This window comes from Lissotriton helveticus, chromosome 11 (assembly GCF_964261635.1).
Source record: "Lissotriton helveticus chromosome 11, aLisHel1.1, whole genome shotgun sequence".
Classification (NCBI taxonomy): domain Eukaryota; kingdom Metazoa; phylum Chordata; class Amphibia; order Caudata; family Salamandridae; genus Lissotriton; species Lissotriton helveticus.
Window position 1 is genome coordinate 768,154,014 of NC_136072.1, and position 21,059 is coordinate 768,175,072.

Consider the following 21,059-nt stretch of genomic DNA (forward strand, 5'->3'; position numbering starts at 1 on the left):
TGTTCCCATTGGGCGCAGCATCAAGACCGATGTGCATATGGTTTGTTCCAAACTGGAATGGCATGGTGAGCAAAAAACTATGGATTTAGGCCCAGATCTCTGCACTGGGGTAAATGTATGACATTATTCTGCATTCTATCCACCAGTTGTTCTTTTTGCTATATTATGATTGAGGAGCTGGCTGGCTGACATGAATATGAAGGAGCCTTTGTGGGTTTCCTTGAGTCTAGATTCTCCTGAAGAGTCCCTTTCTTTTCTGAGCCCTCCTTAATACATGTGTACTGGAGGAGCCCTGTATTCATGTCCTCAATGTTTGAAACAAAAAATACTCATGGATTTCTGAACAATGAGAGTAAAGGCATTAAGGTAACTAGTTGTTCCTGCTTATATTTTGCACGCTTTACATAAACCCGTATTCCCTATGAGTGTTTGCTTTTTCCTTAATTAAACCTCAAATACACATATTTATCCATTGTTTGAATTAAATAACGTTATAAGCTGTAACTGATCAGTGAAATGCTAAACGTACAAAAAATTGGTATGTTTTGCTACTTCTAGCCACACCCCTGACTCCGTCCACTGATCCAATCTTCGGTTATTCCCGCCCCCTGATTCTCCACCCACAGTTCCCCTACTTTTTTGTCCCCACTTCGACCACTGGCTTCAATATCCAGCGCTGGGCAATTTGTGCCGTCATATTTTTCAAATAGTGTTGTAACTTTCCTTTAAACTCAGCATGTGTTAAATGGGCAAGCTGTTGTCTCTTCATACATTTTGGTATAATTGCGAGTAATCTCATCATATTTTTTTTATCAGATTTTTACTAAGACTCAGCTGTAGTTCATATTAAGTAAAAGCTGGAGACTGATTAGAGCTTGCATAGCTTTTCAAAAGTTTAAAATCCAATGGTTTCCACCTCTAATTGCATTTGGCAATTTAACAGATATCTAAATGAGCCCATTGGGGATACCCATAAATTCACGCCGTAATTACAACTTCTCTGCCAATATCTATACTTGATGTAAACAAGGCCTAATTAATAGACCCTTTTGGGGAATTCAACCAGAGTTTCCATATTACCATTTCTACTGATGTAGGTGCAGTATATCTGATTCCACCATAAATCAGTAAACTTACAATTTTTCGGGTATACATTTCTTTCAGTACCTCAAGAGACATTTGTCCCAGGTCGGAGTCAAGTTTCTTCAACGACCGAGCAACCATGTGTGACTTAAAATTAAGATTATCTTTGAAAATTAGGTCTCAATATTGATATTCTTTTACAACCTCTAACAATGATGTTAGACACACAACTGCTTTTTGTAAAAGCAGCCAACCAATAACCAATGAAACATACTATGCTTTTCAGAAGCCCAGGAATCGCAGCATATACTGCAAAGTCTTTTTTGAGTCAAGAGAACAAGTCCAATCCTCTTCTCAGCATCTATTGTGCAGTTAGGTCCACGCTTGGCAATCTTTTTTCCCCAAAACCATTATTATTTTGAATTTAAAAGAAAACAAAAGAGGTCTTTCAACAACTATGGTCTTCAGGATGCTAGTTTACAAGACTATTGCCTACAGGACAACAATTTCAATCTGAAACAAAATAAAAAACTCTGAAATAAAAACATGAATACATATTAAGTATAGACGTGCTTACCCCTCCGCTAATGTACCCAGTCAGCAGCAAGGCTCCTATCACAATCAGGAGGGTGCCGATGGAGAAAAGTATTGTTGCCAGTGCAATTGCCTTGTAGGGGATCTTTGGGGGGCTCTTTTTAAACTGAAGAGAAAAGCATGGAATTATATAGTTATTATTTGCCCTTGTTGTGGCAACTGAAATCAAAATCACCCTGTTGGGACAGCCCTCTTCCTAGCAAAGGAAAAATAAATACAAACTATATCAAAGCATCAATAACCAATGTGTTGAGAGGAAGTAATCACTTACCAAAATTTCTATTGATGTACCAGAAGTAAGCTATAAACACTGCCTAATCCACACAGAGAACTCAAAACATTTGTTGCTAAAATTGTTTTTTTTTTTTATTGTACAGCTAATAAGAGAAAGAAACCAACAGCAACTACCCTAAATAGCTGGGTAACTCAAGCCAATTCCCAAGCCTATGTATCGACGGGAGAGGAATTTTCATGAAACCTACAAGGCGGCTCCACTAGAGTAGTGGCTACCATTTGGTCAGAGATATGTGGGGTTTCTTTGCAGGAGATATGCAGAGCAGCTACATGGTTTGTTCATAAGGCCTTTTTCTGCATTATTATTTGGATGTGGGAACAATTATGCTATTGTTCTTGGTTCTAGAGTATTAAAAGCTGCATTGAATCAAATGCTAAAAATACTATTCAATAAACTATATATATATCATGGTTGAGGTCATCATATTATTGCTGTCAGCACAAAATAAAAGCTTGACTACATCCTCACGTGGTAAGTCCTGGGACAGATCACTGATTACTTACCAGTACTTTTCATTACCTTAAGTCGTTTTTCCCAATCTGTGCGCCGGGGCACCCCGGTGCGTCATCAAACCTAACCCGGGGCGCCGCTCACCAAGCACACAGTTTGGGAACCATTAATACTCAAACATAATGATGGAGCGAGATAGAAAACTAAATTTTGTTTAAACTCGTGAAGTCACATTTCCATAACATGAATAATAATATTAATGATTTGTGATATGTCGTGCTAATACAACTTAGATTAAACTTTACACATGGGGGGACTAACATGTGTGCTCATAAACGTGCATAATTGTTGCATCTTTTTGTTCGTGCAAAATAATAAAATAATTTATTGTTTTCGTTTTTGTCACTACTAACTGCTGCAAACTTAAAAGAAGCATGTGCTTGTTTTGCTTTTCCTTGTCTGTGTGATGTCATTTCTACTATTCTAGGTGCACATAAGTCTCATGGAATAATGAAGACTGGTAGATATAAACGCTGCTTTATTTGTTTGCATTTGCTAGGTAACATCTGATTAATCGGGTGGGTTAATTATTAGTAAATCCTGGGGTGGATACAGAATCTACATTATTTCTTACATTAATACTTTTCTTGTGTTTGTTTTATACTAGAAAGCATAAGTTGCCTGCTTTTGGGCCTAGTTTGCTCGAGTTGCAAAAAGCTGAAATTTACTTCTGCAAAAATCACGAGACGCCCATTCTGAAATAAAGTGTTCGCCAAAAGCTGCATTCACAAAGCAAAAACTGACGTGCTATCATCATTCTGTCGGACGTGGCCAAGGTCGAAAAAGAACATTTTGTCAGCCCTTAACTTGGCATCCGCGGAAGTCAATTGGAAGCAGTGAGAACATTATTGTACATTTGTTGCAAACCTAGGAAGCTCCTGGTTGCATTCGGAAAGGACAATGGTCCTTAAGAAAAGTGACCTAATGGAAGATTTGAAATGTGGGTGACATGTCACTTGTCACTCTCAGCCAATGGGACGTCGAAGATTTCTGAAAACTTTCCTTTGCGTAGTTTAGTTAGTGTAGAAAGGTATAAAAAGTCATGCCCCTAGGGATGGGCTGGCTGCTGCTTTCTGACTTTCCGATGAGGGTGAAGTGCTGTCGGACATTGCGTGGAGCACGTAAGAATCCTCAAAGAACTTTACTTTAATTTCTATCTATTTAGCTCAGTTAGGGACTTAGGTTTTAGAAATGCTAAACTTTAAATATTTACTTTAATTTTGATTCACTTGCTTAAATTGTATTTTTCTCACGTTTCTTTACAATCATGCTTGCTAAAATGCTAATAAATAACATTTATAAAACTATCAATTGAAATACCATAATTTAGTAAATAAAATCTTACTTTTGACAAACAAGCTGGTCTTGATTATTCAGAAGTGTAGGTTACTATTAGCTAGATCACGTCGCCAATGGTGGTCGTTTAAATAGTTAGGATTTGTTATAATGACAATATTCTTTCCGCTAATGTTTAATATTGTATATAGTTTGTAAATTAGGTGTATATAGATTTAATCCGACCACCTGATTCAGTAGGCCCAAAATATGTCAGGTTTATAAATGGGTCCATGATTTAGTATAAAATTTTGTTTATAGGTTATGAAGTTGGGTAGCGTTGTTTATGATATATTTTCTATAGGCCGCTGGATCAATTCTCTGGTAGCAGAAATTGATGGTTGCTAAGAGTAACCAAGGTAATATGTTGGTTGCTAAGGGTTACTAAAGTGTTATGGTATGGAAATAGGATCGATGTTTTAACACATGTTGAGTTTGTTATTCGTGCTATCTGTAAGCTATACCGGTATAGATTGTGTGGCGAGAAATTAGTCACGCAAGCCATCTGTTCTGTTTGTAGTGATATCGCCGAGTATCACAAGAGGTATCGCCGTGTACCATAGTGTTGTCGCCGTGCAGCACAGTTTTAGGGCTAGGTGTGAATCTTGTATAGTGAGGGTTTTCTAAGAAATTAGAGCAGCATGAGAATAGGGACAAAGCGCCTTCCATAAAACTCACTGTGATAAGAGTATTAGTTATATCCGAGCTTGAGTGAAGGGTAAAATAGCGTCGGTGCATGATTATCTATAAACAGGTTAGAGTCCTGTACGGGTACATGTTTCATATCTATAAACAGGTGAGAGCCCTGTACGGATAACGTCGTTATTTTGCTAACGGTGCATGATCTCTATAAACAGGTGAGAGTCCTGTACGGATTTCATGTGTGTTCGAAATTAGGGAATTTTCCGTGTGAAAGTGTGAGTTTGATTTGTATTTTATGTTCAAGTGGAACTCTTAGAACTGTCACTTCGCGGTGCGTTCAGAGGAAAGCGAGTACATAATTATACGTGTTAGAAGGGTGGGGTAAGGGTTACTCTACTGACAATTGAATATTATCCTTAGTGTGAATAGCGCCGTCTATTCCGAAGTGTGGATACTTGAATGTATGTAAACTATCCTAAATAGTGAAACGAACAGATGATGTCCTTATCGTCATTGTTAAGAATTAATTTACACTGAAAAGTGTTCTTAAAATGGCGCTGTGAAAAGATTTTGTGAAGGAGGGGTAAGCGCCAGGAGTGAGAAACGAGAAACCGCAGCTGCTGTCTACGTCACAGAGCCGCGCTGGGATTGGGTGACCTACGTCACAAACTATACTCTGATTGGCTCTTGAGTCTCTGACGATCTGTAAGCTAATTGGTTCTTTAGGAAAACTCCATTTTTATTGGTTGAGCAGAAAAGTGACGTAGCTCAACTGTCATTGGCTTGTCGGTGTGTTTCGCGCACGGATTGGTTGTTTTGCGGAACATCCCGGAAATATTTTACGAACGATTTTGTGAATTAGATTTAGCTCTTAAAAATGAGTTATCATTTTAAACATGTTGAGAAAAAGCCAACATTATTTCAAAAGTTTAAAAATTTATTTTCACCTGACAAGAAAATTGAAACGCGAGGTGGTAAACTACTTCATAAGTATAAAACACCTGCAGCGTACATGGAAGGTGAATATGGATATCATACTGTCTTATGGTTTGATAGTTGGAAACGCTATACTAAGAACGACGGTGTTTTAACTTGGCCTGATGATGGTTCATTTAACGTAAAAGTTTTGAGAAATTTACGAGAGAAAATGAATGCTCTTATTCCAAAACCGAGACCAACTCAATTTGAAGCTTTAGTTGAGTGGGAAGATGAGATGTATCAGTTACAAAGAGAAGCTAGTGGAATTAAAAGACCTTCTAAAAATCCACCTTGGAGAAGAGAAACTCATGAAGATAGATTGCGAATGTGGAGACAGGGAAATATGAGTGAAGGATTGTATTTAATTCAAGAAATGGTAATGGGTACTCCTACAGGGAAATCTATGGAAAGTGAATCAGAGGATGCAGTTATGGAAGAAATATATACTACAGCTAGAAAGAATCAGCCTTTGAGACCTCCTAGATCATGGTCTACTCCGGTGGTTTCTACTGAAACTTCACCGAGTGCACCTCCAATTAATGAAGCTCCTAAACTTTATCCAAATAATTGTGAAATCATTGAAACTCCTAGAAGACCAGAATTTGATAATGCTCGAAATGAAGGTAAACATTTTACAATGGTTCCAAGGGCAAGAGAAGCTCCAAAAGATTATACAAGAGAAGCAAGAAATGTTGAAGATGTCGATTCTAATGAATATTTAAGATCTAAAGAAGAATTAATAAGAAGAATGACAAAAGGCATGGAAGCTGTGACAGTTCCAGTAACGATTGGTCCTGTTCAGCCTGTATTTGACCAAAAAGAAACAAACAAGACAGGATTAACTATTCCTTTAAATGCAGAAATTCAAAAGGTTGCTGAAAAATTTTATTCAGACTTATCTGAAATAAACTCTTCTAGATCGAGAATGCCTGATTTAACCTTTAATGAGGATTTATCTCCAAAAACACCAATGGGTGCTATATCAGATGTAGGGAGTCCTGAAGTCAGGGTAACCACACCAAAACTTGATGTGGCCAAATTAAAAGCGAATATCGAAGAATTAATAATCGGAACAATCGGTCCAGATAGTTTAAATTACTATCGAGATGATGAACTACTGTTCATTTGCAAAAGCATTCAGTGGAAAACAAAAAATAAATATGATCAACTAGAGGATCTAGCAGCGGAACTTGAAATCGATGTGAGCAAACAAAAGAATTTTGCGAAACATTACAGATTAGACTTTTCAGAAAGTGACATTGAGAGTTTGAACTCAATGGGAAGAATAGTACATATAAAAGATTTGATTGTTTATATCAAAAAGCTAGGAGAACTGAATAAGTGGAGAGTAAAATGGACAAAAAAGAAGGAAGATGAAAGATTGGAAAAATTGTCAAAACAATTTCCAATGAGAGAAATTGCAGGTGGAGGATATGTTCATGTCCCTTGGTCGAGACAGGACATTCTGTTGTTTACGAATGACTTTCCAAAATTGAGGGAAAAACCAGTGGAATGGTACAGACAAGTAGATAGATTTATCAAAGTGTCATAAGTTCTGTGGATTGATTTAGATGGATTTTTTGACATTGTCGTTCCATCAGATCTTTGGACAGAATGCAAAATATCGATTAGTTGGCCAAAAACAGAACCTGAGCGAATCAAAGAAACAGGTGCTCCTAATCCTCTTGTAATGGATTTTTATGAAAAGGTAATTGTTTGGATGAAAAACAAAATTCCACCCAAAGAAGTCGATTGGGTTAAAATAGAAAGGACAGAACAGGAAACAAAAGAATCAGTTCATTCTTTTTATGAAAGACTACTGTTAATCTTTAAACAATACAGTGGTTATGAAAAACTAGATGAAAAGGATATGAGTCATTTTGTCTATAGATTTGTTTATGGACTAAAACCTGAAATTGGAGAAATGATCAGAAATAGCATTGTAGGATGGCAATCACTTTCTGTAGATGATATTCTAAGAAAGGCTAAATATTGCAGTGATGAATTAGAAGTGAGACAGAAGAAGCTCAAGGAGAAAGCCATGTGGGCTCAGGTAAAAGTGGCTGAGCAACAGATTGCCAGCATGGGTAATAAGAACACTAATTTTGTTCAAACTGGAAATACAAACCAGATACAAGGAAAGTTTAAAAGTAATAATTTCCCAAAGAAATTTAGCCCAAAGATTGAGGAGTTGAAACAAAGATTACCTTGTTTTAATTGTGGCGAAATTGGACATTGGAGAGACGAGTGTCCTCATCCTCCTAAAAACTTAAAGAATCCCTTATTGAATCCACAGATGCAGAATGGTGTTGACCTGCAGCGACAGCTACAGATGCAACAGGGGTTAAACGAGTTAAACATTCAGCGACAGTTGCAGCAACAGCAACAGGTGAATAATCGTCAGGATCAATTGCCACAACCACCTTTTCCGAATTGTGGGGGAGTTCAAAAATATAATCCAAACGTGGGATTTCAGGGAAGTGAACAGGTAATAAAACCGCAAAAGCAGCAAAAGCAGCAAAGAGTTCAAATGCAAAATGCTTCACAACAGTTTTTATTAGCAGAAAGTCAAGACAGCGATTCCGATGATTATTGCTGACGGTGCCCGAGAGAGGAGGAAGAGTGTGTTGTTGGAGCCACTCTTGAGGTTGACCAGTCTGGTCCTTTTGTAAACGGGAAAGTTAATGATGTAGACATCACTTTTCTAGTGGACACTGGTGCTACCCGTTCTACTGTTAGATCAGTGGAAATTGAAAACCTACCTCTCTCTGGGGATACCATCCAAGTTGTCGGAGTAAGTAATCAGCAAATTAAAACTGACTTAACTGATCCAGTTCCAGTTGAAATTGGAAATTACAGAGACAAACACAGATTTGTGGTTTGTAACAGTAGTCCAGTGAATCTATTGGGCAGAGACATACTATGTAAAATGAATTGCAGAATATATTGTTCTCCTGATGGAGTTGAGTTACAAACAATGGAGGAAGATGGTTTATACAGAATGACAATGATGATGATGGAAGCAGAAGAAACAAAATTGTTTCCTGCATTTGAAGAAAAGGATTTACCTGAAGAGCTCAAGGAAACAGTGAAATCTGATATATGGGATTTTACTGGGAATGAGATGGGTCTGATGAAAAACGTAGATCCAGTAAAAATTACATTGAAACAGGGAATAGAATTTCCTAACATTCCACAGTATAAAATGAAAGCAGAAACAATTGAAGGTATTACACCTATAATTGAAAAATTAATCAAACAAGGTGTATTAAAAGAAATGGAAAGTAGTCCTTGTAATTCACCAATTATGGGAGTTAAAAAGTCAAATGGAACATTTAGAATCGTACAAGATTTGAGAAAGGTTAATCAAATTGTCGTTCCATGTTGTCCTGTGGTTCCAAATCCAGCAGTAATTCTATACCAAATTCCACATGATGCTGAATGGTATACAGTCATTGATCTTTGCAATGCATTTTTTACTGTTCCCTTACATCCAGACAGTTATGAAATCTTTGCTTTCAGATTCCAAGGTAAGACCCTCGGATGGTCAAGAATCCCACAGGGCTATACAGAAAGTCCTTCAATCTTTAATGAACTATTAAAGAAATCATTAGAAGACCTAGACTTACCTGGTAGGTCTACGTTAGTGCAGTATATTGATGATCTGTTGATAGCTGCAAAGACAAGAGAAAATTGTGTGACAGACACAATAATTCTGTTAAATCGCCTTGCAGAAGAAGGACATAAAGTGTCCCCAGTAAAACTACAGTTTTGCAAACAAGAAGTAAAATATCTTGGTCACAGAATTGCAAAGGGAAAAAGACAAGTAACAATTGAGAGAATAAAAATGATACAAGCAATGTTACCACCAAGAACACAAAGACAGGTCAGAATGTTCTTGGGAATGGTTGGTTACTGTCGACAATGGATAAGTGGATTTTCAGTAATTGCAAAACCACTACAAAGATTGACAAAGTCAGATGTAAAAGATCCAATTATTCTCAATGATGCTGAGATGGATTCTTTTGAGAACCTGAAAAAGAGCTTATGCCAAGCTCCTGCTTTAGGTATGCCAAATTATGAGAAAGATTTTGAACTGTATTGCAGTGAGAGAGAAGGATGTGCATTATCTGTGTTGATTCAGAGACACGGAAATCTAAAGAAACCTATTGCATACTTCTCTGCAGTTCTTGATCCAATTGCAAAAGCATTACCAGGTTGTTTAAAAGCAGTTGCAGCTACAAGTATTAGTCTCGAACAAAGTGAGGGGATCATTATGGGATTTCCTGTAAAAGTTTTTGTGCCTCATTCAGTAGAAATATTACTGACAAGAGGTAAGACTCAGCATTTAACAAGTAGCAGATTGACAAAGTATGAGAAAATCATACTAGGAGCAGATAATGTTTTGATTTCAAGATGTTTGAATCTGAATCCTTCTACATTACTGCCTGATTCTGAAATTGTTGATGACATTGAAACAGAACATGAATGTTTAGATGTCATGGAATTCTGCACTAAACCAAGAAAAGACATCAAAGACAGACCTTTGTCTGAATCGGATTTTGTCTACTTTGTGGATGGCTCATGCTTAAGATCCGAAGGAGGTGTCTTGAAAGCTTCATATTCAGTTTGTACAGTCAAAGATGTCGAAGAAGCATCATGTCTTGAAGGAGTTCGTTCAGCAGAAGTAGCTGAATTAATTGCTTTGATTCGTGCATGTGAAATATCAAAAGATATAAGAGTTACCATCATTACTGATAGTCAGTATGGGTATGGAGTTGTACATGATTATGGACAACTCTGGTCACAGAGAGGATACATGACATCAGCAGGATCACCAATTAAAAATGCAGTTTTCATTAGGAGATTAATTGAAGCAATACAATTGCCAAAAGAAATCGCCATTGTTAAGTGTGCAGCGCACACTAAAGGAGTTGATTATATCTCCAAGGGCAATGCCTTCGCAGATGAAACGGCTAAATACTGCGCAAGAAAAAATTATTCATACAATCGGGAAAGGAGTAAAGAAACTGATTCAAATTCATTAATGCTAACAACAGTTGTAGAAACATGGCATGAGATTAGAGATTTACAAAATGAAGCAGATGATGAAGAAAAAGACTTGTGGTTAAGATCAGATTGTAGACCACGTGAAGAAGATGGAGTGTGGGTTTACAAAGATGGCAGAGTGGTCTTACCAAATTGCTTGATTGCTGACATGGCCAGATTATATCATGGTCCAGCACATCTAGGAAGAGATTCTATGGTTAGACTTTTCAGAGAAACATGGTTCAATACTAAGTTCAGAACTATTGCAGAATCTTTTTGTCAAAGGTGTTTGTCATGCCAACAAATGAATCCAAACAGAAAATCAGTGGTGGGGACAGGAATAATTGGTCGAGAGGGTGGTCCCTTTACCAGGTTACAAATGGATTTCATTGAAATGCCCTTACACAATTGTTTGAAATATGTGCTTGTGATTGTTTGCTTATTTTCAAGATGGGTAGAGGCTTTCCCTACACGACATTGTGATTCAATTACAGTAGCAAAACTGATGCTCAGAGAAATCATCCCAAGGTATGGTTTTCCAGTCACTATTGAGAGTGATGGAGGAAGCCATTTTGATAACAAACTAATGAAGTTAATTTGCGAAGCTTTGAGCATTGAGCAGAAAATACACTGTGCATACAGACCAGAGGCATCTGGGGTGGTTGAACAAATTAATGGAACAATTAAAAACAGAATTGGAAAAATGTGTCTTGAAACAGGTGTAAAGTGGACTGATGCTCTTCCACTTGTTTTGATGTCATTAAGAAGTACACCAGATAAAAAGACAGGTTTGAGTCCTCATGAAATTTTAATGGGAAGAGTTATGAGGCAAGCTTTTGTACCTGTAGGTAAACTGTTGAGCATAAATGACAGTGCTATTTTGGATTACTGTAAAAGGTTATCTGATATGGTAACTTCTGTGTCTAATCAGGTGGGAACTGAAGCACAATCAAATGAAAAGGTTTTGACACATGATCTGAGACCTGGCGATTGGGTCAGAACAAAAGTACATCGGAGAAGGAATTGTCTAGCTCCTAGATGGCAGAAGCCTAGGCAAATAATTTTGATCACTACTAATGCTGTAAAGTGCAGAGGATTGAAACGCTGGATTCATCCTAGTCATACTATTCCAGTACCAACTCCTGAGAGTTCTGATGTTGAAAGTGATACCACAGATGATTCTGATTCTGAAGCAGAAGGCGAAACAGAAGGTGAAATAAATCCAGATTCTGAAGATCGACAAGAAAGTCGACATCTGGAAACTGTGCCAGTGAATGGAAATTTGACAAGAAAAGACTTGGAAATCATTGAAATAGATTCTGAAGGTGAAGAGAATCTGTTAAAGGGAAAGATAACTGAAGATTCGGTTGTCTCTATCGAAGACAAAGAAGCAGAACAAAAAGAAGTTTCAGACCAGGAGAGTATCGAAAGGCAGAGAACAAGCTCTGAAGTAAGGAACAGAAATCCGAAATCTGGGAAGTTGGGGGTAATTGAAGAAGAGGAGGAAGACGAATTACCGAGTACCAGTAATGGAAAACAAAGTGAAGTTCCAGAAGGAGTAAAATTGCCGAATAGAGAAGTTCCTGAGTCAATTGAAATTTCAGACTACGAAACTGAAGAAAGTGACGTGGATGGTGAAAGTGAAAACAGAAAGAAAAGGACTTGGAAGTCAGAATCAAATAATTCTGAACCAAGGAAGAAGTACGTGAGAAAAGCAGACTACTGGCCTGGTGGAAGATTGAGAGTCAGGTTGATCAAGAAACCAAAAGAACAAGTCGAAGAAATCAGTAGTCAAAAGAGTCCTGGAAAAGAAGTTGGAGTTGGAAGGAAAATTGAAGTGGTATCGAGAAAAGGAAAAAGAATAGTAAGACCAAATCAGAAATACAAGTCTCCTGAGTGGACTTATTTAGTAATTCCACCTGTTATTGACATATATGGTAGTAGTGAAGAAGAAGACGAAATCCAAGAAATTAGTGACAATGATTAAAGTACAGAAATATTAAATTGGCAAAAGGCTGAAGAAAATTTGTTAGTTGACACAAGTTTGAAGAAAAACTGTTTAGTTGAAGAAAACTTATGTATGACATAAGGTCGAAGAAATCTTGTTTAGGGTTTTAAAAAAAAATATATATATTTTAAAAGGGGGGTGTAAATATAAATTTAGATTTAAAAAAATTTTGTTTTATTTTGTTTTATTTTGAGGCTAAACTAACCAAAAATGCCTTATGTTAAGGAGAGCACTTCAAGGTGTTCTGTTTTTAAGAGATGTTGTAAGATGACTCTGGTGTGTCTGCTCATTTTAATTCTGCTCTGGTTAGTTTTAGCTGTGATTATCCCTTTGGAGATGAACAGAGAATTACACAAAGTTAACATAACAAGCAAAGCTTTGGTTAGCCAAACTAAACATAGTGCGTCTGCGAAAGTTATTGATCATCAGCCTAACATTCATCAAGATAAATCAATTAGTGATTTTTCAAGTAATACATTCACAAAGCTATTGAGTGAATATGTTAAAGTAATGGATGCAAAAGACTGCTACGTCTGCGTTAAGTTACCTGCTTCTGTTTCTGAGGGAGTAACATATAATATGCTTCCTCTCACTTATGGTGTAACATGTAGTGTGTTAACTAGCTTATTTTATCAAACTGGACGCTTAGAATATTACTATTCAGATTTTGACGAGATTTTTGCAAATATTAAGATTGAAAATGCTTTAAATAAGCATAAGAAAGCAAAGCAAATGAGAGAATTTTTCCTAGTTACTAACGAACTCACTTATGAGTATGCTTATAAAAATAATCTAACTTGCAAATTAAGTGCTGAAGGAAAGAAATTTTTGAATATGGTTGAGGAGAGAAGAGCAATTTATAAGAGGAATGAATTAGTCAAGCAGACTAAGTCTAGATTCTGGCAGAAAGAGGATGAAAAGTTAAATGGCAAAATGCTTGAAAATATTGCAATTCACATAGACAAACCAGTTAGTGGAAAGCTTTGCATTAGGAGAGATAACACACTTTTTGATAATTACTTTGTAGGTGCAAGTAACTGTGAAGATACTTATCAGATTTTGGGAGGTTGGGGATTCAAAGGTGGAAAGGATCCAATCTTTCCTGGGATTTATTTTGTTTGTGGTGACAAAGCCTACTACAACCTTCCAGACCACTGGTATGGAACTTGTTATGTGGGAATTGTTTTTCCTAAAGTGTTTCATGTTGACAGAGATTCAGAAGGATTGTTTAAAATTCATAATTATGTAAATAGAGTTAAAAGAGAAACTTTTACTGAAGTTCTGGGAGATATTTTTCAAGCAGTAATACCTTTTGTTGGTATAACCTTAAATGCAGGGAGAATCAGAAAATTTTCCACTATAGTTGATAGATTATCAACTGACACAGCTGATGGGTTCCAATTAGTGAATGTAGAAGTTATTGCAATTAGATCCATGGTAATTCAAGATCGCCTTGCTTTAGACATACTCCTAGCAAAAGAGGGAGGAGTCTGTGGCATTTTACATGTACAACATTGTTGCACATATATACCTGACGAAAGTAAGAATATTGAAATGTACATCAAGAATATTACACAAATGCATTCAGAAATAATTCCTTTAGAAGAAGATGATTTTACAGGGAAACTTTCAAAAAGGTTCCAAGCAATTAAAAACTGGTTTCACGATATTGGAAGTTCAATTCTTGGCAAGATTTTGGCACCTTTGATTATAATAGTATTCATTTTTATATTGACCAAAATAGGTTGTTTGTTACATAAAAGAAAGAAGCAGTTGAAAGAGAAGAAAAGAATCTATAAACTTAGAAAAGAAGAAGAAAGGGAGATCGAATTACAGGAGTTACATAGAGAGCGTTATGCTAATTCCAAAGATTATGCAGAAACAGACTTTTAGGATTACTGATACAAATGAATTTGAATCGATTTCTCGAAAGTTTAAATTACCAAAATTTTGGGTGCTGGTGTGGTGATTTGTTAATCACCAGATGAGGGAGTTGATGGAGCGAGATAGAAAACAAAATTTTGTTTAAATTCGTGAAGTCACATTTCCATAACATGAATAATAATATTAATGATTTGTGATATGTCGTGCTAATACAACTTAGATTAAACTTTACACATGGGGGGACTAACATGTGTGCTCATAAACGTGCATAATTGTTGCATCTTTTTGTTCGTGCAAAATAATAAAATAATTTATTGTTTTCGTTTTTGTCACTACTAACTGCTGCAAACTTAAAAGAAGCATGTGCTTGTTTTGCTTTTCCTTGTCTGTGTGATGTCATTTCTACTATTCTAGGTGCACATAAGTCTCATGGAATAATGAAGACTGGTAGATATAAACGCTGCTTTATTTGTTTGCATTTGCTAGGTAACATCTGATTAATCGGGTGGGTTAATTAATTAGTAAATCCTGGGGTGGATACAGAATCTACATTATTTCTTACATTAATACTTTTCTTGTGTTTGTTTTATACTAGAAAGCATAAGTTGCCTGCTTTTGGGCCTAGTTTGCTCGAGTTGCAAAAAGCTGAAATTTACTTCTGCAAAAATCACGAGACGCCCATTCTGAAATAAAGTGTTCGTCAAAAGCTGCATTCACAAAGCAAAAACTGACGTGCTATCATCATTCTGTCGGACGTGGCCAAGGTCGAAAAAGAACATTTTGTCAGCCCTTAACTTGGCATCCGCGGAAGTCAATTGGAAGCAGTGAGAACATTATTGTACATTTGTTGCAAACCTAGGAAGCTCCTGGTTGCATTCGGAAAGGACAATGGTCCTTAAGAAAAGTGACCTAATGGAAGATTTGAAATGTGGGTGACATGTCACTTGTCACTCTCAGCCAATGGGACGTCGAAGATTTCTGAAAACTTTCCTTTGCGTAGTTTAGTTAGTGTAGAAAGGTATAAAAAGTCATGCCCCTAGGGATGGGCTGGCTGCTGCTTTCTGACTTTCCGATGAGGGTGAAGTGCTGTCGGACATTGCGTGGAGCACGTAAGAATCCTCAAAGAACTTTACTTTAATTTCTATCTATTTAGCTCAGTTAGGGACTTAGGTTTTAGAAATGCTAAACTTTAAATATTTACTTTAATTTTGATTCACTTGCTTAAATTGTATTTTTCTCACGTTTCTTTACAATCATGCTTGCTAAAATGCTAATAAATAACATTTATAAAACTATCAATTGAAATACCATAATTTAGTAAATAAAATCTTACTTTTGACAAACAAGCTGGTCTTGATTATTCAGAAGTGTAGGTTACTATTAGCTAGATCACGTCGCCAATGGTGGTCGTTTAAATAGTTAGGATTTGTTATAATGACAATATTCTTTCCGCTAATGTTTAATATTGTATATAGTTTGTAAATTAGGTGTATATAGATTTAATCCGACCACCTGATTCAGTAGGCCCAAAATATGTCAGGTTTATAAATGGGTCCATGATTTAGTATAAAATTTTGTTTATAGGTTATGAAGTTGGGTAGCGTTGTTTATGATATATTTTCTATAGGCCGCTGGATCAATACACACACAGATACTAACAAACTAACAATTACAGACTCACGTGCAATGCGTGTGCATATCATGCAGGCACCCCCGCTTTGACTTTGCCAGAGACAAAAAGAAAATAATTGGTGTGAAATTTGTTTCTCCATCATTCGGAGTTTAACACTGTAAAAAGTGGAGCAGTTTCTGTTCTCAGTATAGCAGAGCTCTGGAAAGTAACCATGTTCATTACTTGCGTTTCTCCATCTATGCACATGGGCCTGACTTGTATGGGATCACTTTAACAGAAGGGTCCGATAGGGAGTTCTGAATATACGCATACGCAGAAATATCACCACAGATCCTTGCTCTAGATTTAAGCCAACCGAGCTAGTGAAAGGAAGCAGTAACAAGGCAAGTGGAAGGCATACTCTCTATCCCAGGAGTACAAATACCTGTTACACTCTATATCTGTTACTGAGGTTGCTGTTGTTTGCAGTCTAAACTCAATGGCAAAGCACCCTCAGTTTGCTTGACTAGGGAAATATTTTGTGCTGGTTTATACAAAATGCACGTAGACACAAACATCGGCCTAGGCTACTGCTTTATTTACTTTTCTTGAGTGTATTCAAAAGCCTTTCAGTGTTCTTTCATCACAAAGAGAAGCCTGTCAGCTTCTGGGATTTAAACAAACAAAATGCAGATAGTTGTGTATGCCGGCTATGTTGTGCTAATAAGAGCATGTGATGAAAGTGGATCACACTACAGCAGGCAGTGAAATGAGACAGTGGGGCCCCACGTTGGTGAGTGTCAGCTCCTTCACACCAGGGACAGCAATACCATTCTGCACATCTACAATGTTTGCCTCTATCCTTCCCTATTTAGTAAGCATATCGTTGAGCTGACAAGGTCAGTTTTCACTCTTAAAGCCTGATCACGATTGAAGAGGAAATATGTGCAAAGATTCCGGGTGGCTGGAATTTCCATTTCCAGTCGGTATCTGCTCAGATTTCCACCCATGAGTTGAAAGCAATGCTTTCTTCTTGCTGAGCATGCTGCTCCCATTTTCACTGCAGTCCAGAACAGAAATATTTTAAATGAACTTAACTCTCCGAGAACCTGCGTCCCTCCAATCAGTCCTTGGCACTGCATGGGACTCCTCAGAGGATAGGATAAAATATAATACCTTCATCCCAATTATTTTTCAAATAGAAAAATGGAAGTGCTCCGTTCATCCCAATTATTTTCAGGGAGAAAAATGGAAGTGCTCCCGAGGCCAGACTTATATCCCCCCGCCCAACCCAAAAAAATAACATAATGGGGGAGCTGCAGTCTACGGCCAATATGTCAAGCGTGCCGCAAGTCGGAAACATTTGCGAACCACTGCCTTAAGTCCTAGTGTTCCCAGTCACAGCTCTCGTCCCTCCCTCCCAACTTTTTGTACGTTTGCACCTACAATGTCCTATTTAGCTTAATACAAGCAAATCGGTCACACGGGTAAGTTTGGAAAATACAAGGAAGAGACGGTCTTAGAAAAACAAAGAAGAAACAAGCATTTAAAGCTAGATTTCCTCTTTGTCCTCAGCTTTAGTAGGGTATCTGCCTTTAAATTTTGAGGTGGGGGAAAGACTAACTCACGTAGTAAGAATTGTGATAAAAAAAATAGAACTCAGTGTAATGAAGATTACCAGTAAGTAATAAGGGCATTCACTTCAACACCACTAAGGCAGTCTCATCGGTCACAGGATCACCTCTACCTGGGAGAGGAGTGAGTCTTGAGGATTCTTAAATACATAAGAATATCAAATTGAAGCCGAGTATTTTGTCTTTACAGGCCCCAGAAAATGACAAAGTGCCATTTACTGAGCTTATACACACATTTATAGTTCATATTATTTCACGTTTTTCATATCTCCTACAATCGCAAACAAGGGATTTATAAAACATTCACATTTATCCAGTCGAATAATAAAAAAAAGTACATTAAAAACACTTTGCACAAATCAAATCATGAAATCCACTGAATCATAAATATTCCTAAAAACAAAATAAACCCAAAACATTGATTATAATGTCAAGTGAATACCCACCTGCTAAATACTGCAACAAAATCCACTCAGAGACTCTCAATCTGTTTATTTTACACTGGAACGGCATTAACTGATGAGTGGAACAAACTGTAATATTTTAAATGCGGGGCGAGTGTCCAGACATGCTCTTGCCCACTCATAGGAAGCTCTGTTTCCAGGAGTGAGGTCAGGCAGCATGTGGCCACGATCATAAGAGGGGTGGCTCTAAGGTGGACAATTGTCAACTATGCAGTTCATGAGTTTGCATTTTCTCAATAGCTCCAATCTCGACATTTGAAGAACCAATCTCCCAAGCTCTTCCTCTCCACTTGCTCCCTGTCCCCCAGCCTGCAAACAACGACCGAGGGTAATCACAACCAAAGAAGGGAATGGTCCGCAGCAGTTAGAGTAACCCCAACAACAGGCTGCCAGCTTACCTGGAGGTCGATGTATCCCTCATCTGTGTCAGAAAGCTTGGAGTATTTCACTTTGCTGCTGGGGATGCTGCCTCCCACATTATTTCTGGCAGGCATCATGAGAAGGGAGACCAGCGTCAAGGACTAAATCCTGCCGGAAAGGAAAAAAATTACTAAAGATGTTGCCTGCCTCTTTCACCATTTATCTGTTAAAATACCAAAACTAGTAAAACTTCTCAACAAGGATGATGACAGTGGGCTCCCCCACAAATTTTGCAGAACCACGCATGATACCTATTTTGATAACCAAGGGCCAGATGTAGGTAGGCTTTTATCGGCCGTTACCGACCGGTAAAAGCCTTTTCCTATGTAGGAGGCTATTTTACCGTTTCGATAAATAACGAATCGGTATTTACTGATTCGGTATTTACCGAATCATCATCTACCGATTCGGTATTTACCAATTCGGTATTTACCGAAACGGTAAATGAGATGTAGGAAGCACTGTAAACAGTGCTTCTGGGCTTTAAGAATTTGTTATTTACCACCAACTATTAGTTGGCGGTAAATAAGGAATTCCTATGTAAATGCATAAATGTGCATTTACACCTGTGCCATGTGACAGACATACATGCTCTTAGGGCATGAATGTATGCCACATGTGCACACCAGCACTAATCAGGGGTGCAACAGGGTGTCAAAGTGACACCCTGCCACCCTTGAATTTTTCCCAATTTTACCGAATCGGTAATTACCGATTCGGTAATTGACATTCATTCCTATGGGCCTCCAGGCCCATAGGAATGAATGGCAAATACCGAATCGGTAATTACCGATTCGGTAAATACCGAATCTTAACGATTCGGTATTTTTTACCGATTAATAACCTACATAGGATTTACCGATTCTAAAATACCGAATCGGTAAAATTCTGTATTTTAGAATCGGTAAAACCTATTTACCTACATCTAGCCCCAAGTCAGTAAGCAAAAGTGCTAAGAAAGTATATAGTTGAACTTCTAATTTACACATCAACTTGGTCTGACAACCTGCATTTTACAAATATAAAAAAGGTTTTCGTACAAATGATACCAGACTGAGTGGTACGGTACAGCCGATAAGATATTTGTACAGTTCGGACGTTAGAGTAAGAGTTTATGTACGTACCTCACTCCAACATCAAAATGTACTTTTTTATAGAAAGATAAATCACACAACAGAAAAAAAATCACATGCACCAAGTACAGCAAACAGACAAGATAGCCCTGGCGCAGTGGGCTCAATAATTAACAAAGCAATAAAAATGTTCTTATACACCCATCACAGGAAATAGATATATTTCTGTCACTAATAAAGGCAAGAAGGCAAACAGAGAGAGAACATTGATGCACAGAGCATCCACAAAAACAAATATCACGTTGAATTAAAGTCTTAGAAGTGTACCAACAACTATCAATCACAAAAGAGATTCCCTCAGGTCTCCTACGGGCATCGCACTCATTAATCCGGGTCTTAGATCTGGTGGCACCTTCTCCGCTATCTGCTGCTTTCGCTAGGTCTCCAGATAATCGTGTGCTGCAATGTGGTTGGAAAACACAAACTCGCAACTGGGTGGGACACCACAAGTAATTGTTGCAGAAAAGACAGCATCTTTTATAGTGAGGAAGGCCCATTGGTCACATCAGGGTTGCATTGCTCAGGTACAGAAATGGGAGTATGTTCCAGTCTCCTCTCACAGTATACCAGCTCTACAGTCTCTCTTCACTGCCTCACTCAGATCGGCTAAAGTGAATGCCAGTCCCTGCTTCTCCTCCAAGAGAGCCTGTGGTGGGCAGGCAGGAGAATTTAACCAAGTCACTCCAACCCCTTCCACGCATTTCATAACCTCAGAATTCAGAAAGAGCTGTAGCTTGTCAGGCAACTTGATTTCTTTATCTGTTAGAAACAATGACAGGATTCCAGTTCTAGCACTCTCCAAGGTTTCGGCTTTTGATTCTAGAAGGGCAATGGTTGAAGCGTCACAGTCCACAAATCTAGAAGGGCAATAGTTGAAGCGTCACAGTCCACAAACTGTTGGACTTTATAACACATATGACTGCAGTCTTGAGATTGCTTGTCCATTTCCCTAAACTTGTGGTCGACATGCTCAACCTCACACTCCGTATCAGTTACGCCAACCTTTGTCGCTTCAAAGGATCCTTTCATAGAGGCATTTATGCATCAATGTGCTTTTAGAACCCTGTGCGCACCATAGATACAAAGGACATCATGAGGCTTCCCCATGACAGAGCGGGCTCCAGAATTGCGTGCAGCCTCTTCAAATCAGCTCCATGTGATTCACTCTACAGAGGCTGTTTTAAGCAAATACATCCTTTTTGCCCATTTGCCAGTCTTCGTTTAGTTCTCTTTAGGTGGAACCACAAAGGTCTAGTAGGCACTCTCTTACACATTCCAAATTGCCAGGAGTCACTGAGTGGGGATAACAGCGCAGGCACCACCTTACCGTGGCCTACTGCCAGTGCCCAACTGGCACTGTCCACATGCTCCTCTCGCCACATTAATTTCAGTCTCAGGGGCCCATGTCACCATTTTCA

At 37.9% G+C, this 21,059-nt stretch overlaps 1 protein-coding gene across 1 annotated transcript in view; it reads right to left on the reverse strand.

Moving 5' to 3' along the window:
• Positions 1-21,059, reverse strand: part of TMEM230 (transmembrane protein 230) — a 122,504-nt gene that overhangs the window by 78,389 nt on the left and 23,056 nt on the right. The window contains exons 2-3 of the mRNA XM_078666641.1: positions 18,487-18,616; positions 1,661-1,783 (exon numbers count right to left, since the gene is read on the reverse strand). Of these exons, the coding sequence (XP_078522767.1) occupies positions 1,661-1,783; positions 18,487-18,585 (222 nt within the window). The 5' untranslated portion in view covers positions 18,586-18,616. The remainder of the gene's footprint in view (positions 1-1,660; positions 1,784-18,486; positions 18,617-21,059) is intronic.